The sequence below is a fragment of the Gavialis gangeticus genome, unplaced genomic scaffold, assembly GCF_001723915.1.
Source record: "Gavialis gangeticus isolate Ggan-Ray unplaced genomic scaffold, GavGan_comp1, whole genome shotgun sequence".
In the NCBI taxonomy this organism is placed as follows: Eukaryota; Metazoa; Chordata; order Crocodylia; family Gavialidae; genus Gavialis; species Gavialis gangeticus.
The window spans coordinates 77,093,861-77,102,510 of record NW_017729022.1 but is presented as its reverse complement, the minus strand read 5'-3'; the positions used below and the strand labels follow the sequence as shown (position 1 = coordinate 77,102,510).

At 40.5% G+C, this 8,650-nt stretch overlaps 1 protein-coding gene across 1 annotated transcript in view; it reads right to left on the bottom strand.

Moving 5' to 3' along the window:
- DGKI (diacylglycerol kinase iota) overlaps window positions 1-8,650 on the bottom strand; it is a 244,967-nt gene that overhangs the window by 98,226 nt on the left and 138,091 nt on the right. Inside the window, exons 21-22 of the mRNA XM_019515441.1 lie at window positions 4,500-4,579; window positions 1,997-2,041 (exon numbers count right to left, since the gene is read on the bottom strand). Coding sequence (XP_019370986.1) covers window positions 1,997-2,041; window positions 4,500-4,579 — 125 coding nt within the window. The remainder of the gene's footprint in view (window positions 1-1,996; window positions 2,042-4,499; window positions 4,580-8,650) is intronic.

Genomic DNA, 8,650 nt, shown 5'->3' with positions numbered 1-8,650 from the left:
ACATTTGAGTCCTCTATTTTGCCTTTCCACATCCATATCCACATAGTACAGCATTTTCTCTCCATCAGTTACCTTTGCATGAAGCAGCCATTTTGGTTTATTCTGGTTAAGTACTTTTTTTTTTTTTTTTTTATATGTAATAGGGGTGCAGGAGCAGAGCAGTTAGCACTATTCTATCGGTGTGGTGTACCATGGCTCTAACATTACAACAGAGACTTCCCCATGTCAATTAATTCAGTTGTAAATGGCACCTGGTCAGTTGGTAACAGTCAAAGCCAAATTAATATGATGCTCGCAGTATGTTGTATGTAGCTTAAGCATATTTTTTCTTTCCTGTTTTATAATAAACCTGAATTAAAACTCCCTATTTTATTGGCCAATTCACTAAGCACTAATATTGCCACAAAGCCTGGAAGACAACTGATAGAAATGTCAACAGTAGGTTGTTGAAAGTGGAAAGGGAAAAGGAAAACCAACATACATATTGCTTAAATATTGTCAAAAGTGTGTGTGTGTGTGTGTGTGTGTGTGTGTGTGTGTGTGTGTGTGTGTGTGTGTGTGTGTGTGTGTGTGTGTGTGTGTGTTTGCAACTATACCAGTCTCCATTGCCAAAGACTAATTTAGGAGTCAATAAAGTTAATGGCAAGTGAGTAATCTAGAGGCATTTTCTATAAAGAACCCTGCATCAAATTTAAAAGTAATACAATGGATACCAATATAAGCATTTCCTAATTTCCTAATGAAAAAACAAATCAAATATCCTGGGCCATGAACAAGGTCATATAGTTAAGAAATGCGTGCTGCAGGCCTAATTTTCAAACCTGGACATCTAAACTGTGAATGCAATTGAGAAGTAGGTCTCTTGGTGTTTGGTTGTATATGCAAAAGACATTTGTTCACCCAGTATAAACAGTCCACCTAAAAAAACCTGCATCCCCAGATGTTAATTTAAAGATTGTTTAAGTACTTATTCTAATCTGCATTCCATGGTTGCTGGAGGCTTTCTTTGCAACTAATAGATTGCATTGTTTCAGATCCCCAATTACAAAATATGTTGTATGATTCCATGTCTCAGAAAAAAGTGAAAGTATCTATTCAGTTTTTTGCCATGTATCCCACAGAACAAACTCTTCAAACTACTTTGAGTTCAGACAGAAGTGACAATTTTTGCCCAGTCTGACCACAGGAAGTGGTCTATAGCCATAACCAAACACAAGTGCACAGCTGCTTCAAAAATAGCCAATCAGATGCAAATCTGAACCCTCAGATGAGGGGTCAGATGAAGACTTTTCAAAACAGAGCATCTTCTATAGCTTGCATCTGCCTGTCTCCCAGCCTGTTACTGTTTTCACAATGGGAGGGGGGAAAGGGAAGCAGAGGGAGTTCAGTCTGGGGTTTTTTCAGTCCCAGCCAGATGGGTGTATTGGAGCACCCTGAAGTGAGGGGAGGCTCCAATTCACCCACCCTACCCTCCAGTGCTGGCTGGGAAACCTCTTGAATGAGCTCCCTATGCTCCCTTCCCCCCCATCCCATTCTGAAACAGGAACTGGCTGGGAGAGAGGAGGGAGCATTGCTAGAAGAAACTGACTGCAGGCTCCCAGCCCACTGCTAGATTCCCCTCCTCCTTGGAACCAAGAGTGAACACTTCCTACAAAGCGTTCTCATTTACAGCATGGAGCTGTACTTCTGTCTGCACCCATTGAGACAAAGCGCAGTGATGCTATAAATACTATTTACATCATGCTGCCATGTGATAACAAAATAATTTGAAGAAGGTTCCATGGGCAATCCTATGGGTCTGCCCTAATGAGAGAAGAAGGAACACTCAATGTTTAGAATGATCAGTAAAGCTAATATAAGATCCACCTTTTGTCTACTGTTTAGTTTCAAATGCAGAAAACATATGCAAATATGATTCAACCTCCTGCTGAGTCTCCGTCTATACAAATGAAAAGTGGGACGTAGATGAGATGGAGAAGTCTTATCCATATTTTACCTGGTAATGAACTCTCTGCGTAGTAGAAGTTACTGACTGTAGGTCCTAAGAAGAGAATAAAAGAAATGGAAATGACAATTAGGCCATAAAAGAAGCTTATACTAATTAAGAACTGAGTAGATACCACAAACGATTTTAAAAATACTAATTTGCATTTTAAGTATAAGTTGTGATTATGTTTGCATTCCTTCTGTGCTCACTTCTGACCAGTATTCTAGTAAAAAAAAAGTATTGGCACCAGCACTCATTTTATTCATAGAATATTAATTGAGTACTGAAGAACACTGGAAAGCACATTTTAATTTAGAAACACCTAGCCCAGAAATCTGATTATAAGAAATTATATGAACTATCATATCTTTACCCCAAAAGGGGACCAGGACACACGTGACCCAAACCAGTCTGAATTGAGAATAATCAAGAACTACATGGAAACAAATTAAAACCTAAAAATTATTAGCAGATAATCTTTTGCAAATGCTTTTCAGTACTGAAAAAAGGAAATTACAAATTATTCACAGCAAATTCTCCCGGGTTTAAAACAACACAATCTCAAAAAAGATGCAGAGCCTAACACATTTTTGGAGGCTCTTTTATTTTAATAGGAATCTGTCAAATGGCCTAGGCTGAAAGCGTGACCTACCAAAAAGCAGAAGATGTCACTTGCACTAATACCATCATGGACAGGAATAAGAGGACACAAGGCCACTTGCATCTCCTTGTGAGGCCCGCCCAGACAGCAATACTACTGTGTTAATATGGTTCCACTGCCCCGCACTGCATGGGGGGCTCTTCCATGAGCCCCCAAAAGCCCCAAGGCTGCTGCAGGAGCCTGAGAGTTGGGGGGAGGGGGTGGGGGGGTTGTTGTTTTTCTTAAAGGGCCAGAGCTAGGGCAGGCAGGGCAGCCATGCAGGGGCTGGAATAGCAGGCGGTGGTCAGAAGGCTTGTGCCAGAGCCCCTCATTCAGTGTGGGGCAGTGGGGGTCAGCAGGGATCGCCCCCCCTGCCTGGCAACACCCAGTGAATGGGGGCTTATTTTTTTTAAAGGGCTGGGAGCTGGGGCGGGCAGGGCAGCCATGGTGGGGGAGGGGAGAGGCTGGGGGAGCAGGCAGGAGATGGGGCCTGGCAGGAGTCCCCCTGTGGTCCCCTCCCATCCCTCCAGCCCCTCCTTCCCCTACCCCCTACTTACCAGCTCAGAGTCCGGGTCCAGCTCCCTGCTGTAGATGGCAGGGACTGCCCGAATCACTGAAGCTCCCCAAATATTTTCCGAATCGATTCGGACCTTTTAACTGGTCCTCTGATTCAATTCAGATTCAGAGATTCGGCTGGCGAATCGGGCCGAATCTCCTCTGAATTGAATCAGCACCTGACGCTTCGCACAACTGTGGTATTCAGAAGCTTTACATTTAAATTGCCCTAAATGTAACCTAAATGCCTGAATGTGCAAGTTTTGACAGTGTTTGTACCCAAAAGCTTGCAATAAAGATTTGTTTTCCAACTATTTGAGTTGGTCTAATACAAGATATCAGATTTACCCAAAGAACCTTGTCTGCCAAGTTTTCACAGGGCGTAAGTTGTCCGAAAAATGACACACCTGACATAAAGGTAGTTCTTGTCAGATAAGAACTAACCTTAGACTGGCAATGGGGTTAACCCCGCATAATGAACACTTGTAGCCATTCCCAGCACAGCCCCCGGGTTGGGAAAACCCAGCCACTCTCCACAGACCTAGGGCTGTGCTGCTTTTACTTCCTACCTGACCAGACTTCTCTTTACTTATCATCTCCCCCATACCCTTCTGCCAACTAGCTCCACAGCATTCGGGCAGTTTATATTATTATAAGTGTTGCTCACTGGAACTTTGGATGCTCTATCCTCCAGACCGCCATGCCTCTTAAATTCTTAGGAGACAATTTGTCAAGACAGGAAATAAAGCACTTCTTTAACTGCCCAAATATTCACTCGGAGTCAGCTCAACCTTCTGGAAACATCTAGTTCATATTTGGAATTGTCACCAGTTTATCACAGATGCTGTTGACAGAGCAACTGGCATGCTAATATTATATCATCTCTGCTGCATAACCAATTCTGTTCTAACATCACGATATTTATCCTTACGTGAACAACCTAGGTTTTGCTAATCATTTATTTGGATTAGAAACCAACACTATTTTGAAACAATTCCCGTGAAGTCCTGCTCTTCTAAGCAAATTTCAGTATCGATAAACACAATTCACATATACCAATTTTTTTATATTGCTTTTCTATGTTGCTTAAATTGATCCAGCACTCCTTTTCATTTTCTGTCCTAAAAATGTTGGATAGTGCTGGATACCCTTAACTTAAAGGCCTTAAAATGATTAAGGGCCTTAAGATTATTTTGCTTCAGCAGTAGGCAACATGAAACACTCCTTATATGCTGTGGTTGTAGCTAGTAATCATCTAAGATTCAAAAAGGTATGATGCAAGCCAATGAATAAAAATCAAAATGAGCCACAACTCACCTCTTGCAGACGGTCAATATACATACGACAAGTCTCCAAGTCACAATCTCCTCGTACAACTACAATTCCCAGAGGAATGGCTGTGGGGTCAAAAAAATTATACCTTAAAGAAATCTACAACTCTCTGTCATTCTTTTCTCTTGTTTTGTTTTTTTATAGGTGTTTTGCTGTCAATTTTGCACTTTTGTATTTTTCACATTGTCTGTGCTTAGCATGCTGCTAATACTTAAGAAGCTAATACGGCTCTTCTACTTTATACTCTTCTTTGTCTTCCATCACCATCAATTACATTACAATTACATTACAACCAAAGAATAGTACCTCAACAAAAAAATCTTGATGGTATTTTTCTAATGCATTTCAATAAAGAAGTGAAGTTTCTTTTTTAAAGTACTGTTATGGCAGTTTTTAAACAATTTCAAGTTAATGAAAAATAAAAGATCTGAGAATCTTAAGGACCATCTATTTTATAACCTAATTTTTCTTCCATTAGTTGTGTTTGTTGTTGTTGTTTGTTTGCTTATTTTTTAATGATAGATCTGTTTTGGAGTTAGGTACATCAAAAGAAAAGTCATAGGACTTTTGGTGATCACTAGCCTGAACATACTTTTGTTTATTAATGGAAGGCTACCATTGATATTGATTTTATAGTTCTATATTAAGCTAATTTAGGACAATTACAACTGAAACAATATTGGAGGAAACAGTCACATAAACACAAGCAACCGGGCTTGACTACATTCTTCCAAAATTGATATTAAGCATTCACAGGCCACCTTCCACCAAATTAGAACCAGAGCTGGAATAAAATACTCTGTCAAAACTTTTCTTACAAAGAAATCTTTTCCATAAACAGAAGTTTCCACCAAAATAATCAATTCTCACTTTTTCTTGAATAAGCAAAAAAGGGAGAGAACCTAAAAAATGTTTTCCCTGAACTGGAGGCACTACTTTTAATGGCAGAAGAGCATTTCAGTCTCTATAGCCTTTTGTTCCTAGACCCTTACAATGGAAGAATACTATGAAGGGTGGTTGATCTTACTTTAGTAAGATCTCATTAAACAGGCAGAAGCAGCCAGACTTGTGTAGTCTGAATTCTGGAAAACAGAGCCATTTCAAATAGTCTTCCCCCTTCTTGGAAAGACCTTAACCTAATAGCATAAAAGTAACTAAAGAACCAGTGAGCAAGCAGCAGGAAAGAGATTAATATAGTCACAAGAAATATTCCAGGAAAGGATAAGACCCATTATCTCCAGAAACAAGCTAGTTAACTGGACAATGAGGAGCTGTGTAAAGTTACTGACAGTGCCAAGATTAATAGAAAGCCTAACTGTGCTGCAGCTGCTCTTATAATTCAAAATGATTTGGTTAAAAGGGCCCCTGGGATGTTTGCCTATTGAGAAGTTCTTCATTCTGATAAGTGAAGGGACAGGTAATGACAAGAGATCAAGAAGGAGGGGGGTGGGAGGGGAGAAGGAATGTCTTTATGGTTCCCCTGACCCACAGAGGCTAGATGCATGAAGAAGTTTAGAGAAATGTAATGGTCTCAGATAAGGCAGGAGGACTTCTTCAGTAATCAAGCCCTGCAGTGGCCCTAGCAGCCAACCCAGTAAGCAACAGTGGTATTAACACCATATTCATAATAATATTTCAAGTAGGCTATTGTTTAGAAGCCTAGGAAGAGAGGTTGGATAGTCTCTCGGAGCCAGGAAGAGAGAGGGTGACTGAGAAAAGAAAAAAAGGAGAGATGGGAGGAAAACAGACAAGACCAACAGGGAAGACAGAGAAAATTATTTATCCTTTCTAAAATAATGAAAAATCTTGCTTTCCCTTCTGGCAGTACCTAGTCCTCTACCTCTTTAGTCTTAGAAATGCCATAAAGCATGTTTTCAAATTCTGATGCCTGCGACCTTTCATTACAAAGAAGAGCTGAAGGCAGGCAAAGGTAGCATCTTAGGGCCCTGCCACAAGTTCAAACTAAAGCTGAATGGAAACCAGTGATAAAGCTGTCACACATTTTCAAGCACTAACTATGTAGCTGGTTGGCTCTTTTTATAGCTGGATGGACATTTTTATGGCATGGTAATTACTTTACATGTGTGGCCAGTCTGTAACCAGTTAATTGTGCAATATATGTAATGTGTGGCAGGGGCCTTAGAAACTAATTTGTTCAAAAATGCATAATCCTATGCAGATAACAACCAACTTCATTAGACATTATAAAGAAGAGCTGGTGAGGACAGCCTATAACTGTGCTGAAGGTTAGGTGCATTTTATTTGTTCAAGTGCTCTAGGTACAGACTAATTTAGTTTAATCCACAATTATTATTGCCTGAGCTACCCTGAAAGGAGACCTGCAAGCACTTAAATGTACTTAATGGCAATCCAGTTTCAGGTCTGTAGATCCCACTATGCAAACCTGCTAAAATGATAGTTTATAACCTTTTACAGCAATAACCAGCGAAACACAAAAGACAATGCTGAATCCAACAGCAGCTGGGCACTAGTTGTGTATATCAGTGATCCATACAATCTTACCATATTTTTTATTTTTTGTCTATGAAACTACTCCCTTGACTAAGAAAACTATGTGCCTAAAGGGGACTGTAACAGGGTGGTCTGTTTCTTTAAGAGGGAACAGTCAGCCTTATTGAGACAACCCAGCAGAGCATTTGGAGAGACAGGGAGTATCTTGCTAGGAACTTTAAAAAGCTCCTAAAAGGGTAAGCAAGAGAGGAAGGAGGAAGCTGTGGCCATAACTTCCCTTGCTATAAGAAAGGAGCCACACTGGGACCAGAGCCAGAGGGCTCTTTGTCAAATGTATAGGAGATGGGAAAAGGGCTTTTTGTTTTGCTTGTTCATTTGTTGGATTGTTCGTTGCCTAAAGGTGGAGCTACTTGACAGGACTGTCTGAGCAGCTCTGCAGGAAGCGAAAGCCCACCTGCAGAAGCTAGAAGGCTAGGTAACCCGCTCGCAGGGACCAATAGCTTGACTTACTGAAGCAATGCAGATAACAAAAGATTGACGTCATTATCTATCACAGCTCCTGATACCTGTGCAGGGAGGAACTTGCAAACGTCTCTAATTTTATGCAAGTCCACAGATCCATCAGAGATGAAAAAGTTAGTAGGCAACAGATAATTTAACTATGACATTCCCAAAAAAGCAGCATTTGCATTAAGGAAGAGCATATTGTGCTCAATATACATACAATCCATTGGGTGTATAATCTTATTCAAGAGTAAAAAAGGCCTCAAACTTTCCAGGAGGAACCTGCATAGACCATCTCTGACAACATCAATTTGTACCATTTGGTAATTAATGGGCACTCTGTACCAGTTTTACAGATGGATGAACAGGAGCAAAGGGGGAAAAAACACTGTAGTTTAGAATTTTGCTAAAAGCAATGGATAAAATTAGTAATAGAAGCCTGGCAGAAAGATCCTTTGAAGGGAAATTAAAACAAGAACAGATATCCTAAATATTATAAAGCAAAAAGACCATTAGAACAGCTCACATGAGAGACAACTGACCTCATAACTAGGACAGCTTAGAACTGTTCACCAACTGTGACAAATTTAAACTCTTCTAAACCTCACCTTCCCCCCAGCCCAGTCATTTTCTATCACCTTCCCTCACAGAAAATATACAGGTCCAATGTGTGTCAATACTGAATGACCTCATCAAGATACCTTTTGGTGAAGAAAACTGGATATAGAGAAGGGGAGACTGACATTCAGGCATATTAGAATAGAGCTGTAAGCCAGGCAGCATGCTCTGGATGGTCTCCACCCTGCATTTGATTACTGTAACAGGTTTGCATTATCCCTTGTAGTAAGGTAGCTTAGCTCTGGACTAGTTCTTCCAAGTCTTTGTCCCTCCCTAACTGTATTTAGTTTAGGTTTGATCTGGTAATCTGGTTCTCTGTGGTCTATCATTTGGGCATCTGGCCCTTCTCCATTCTTTGCTGATCAACAGCTACTGTACAGTTACGAGTCATGCTCAGTACAGGAGAGAGGTCACTTAGGCAAGGTGTCAGCCACAGACACCACAAAAACTATCCAGCTGTACCCATGTGCGTAGTGCACAGTTTGATTAATCTCAACTGCATCACCCCACTGGTAGTTCTTTTTTTTTTTTTTTTTTTCCCC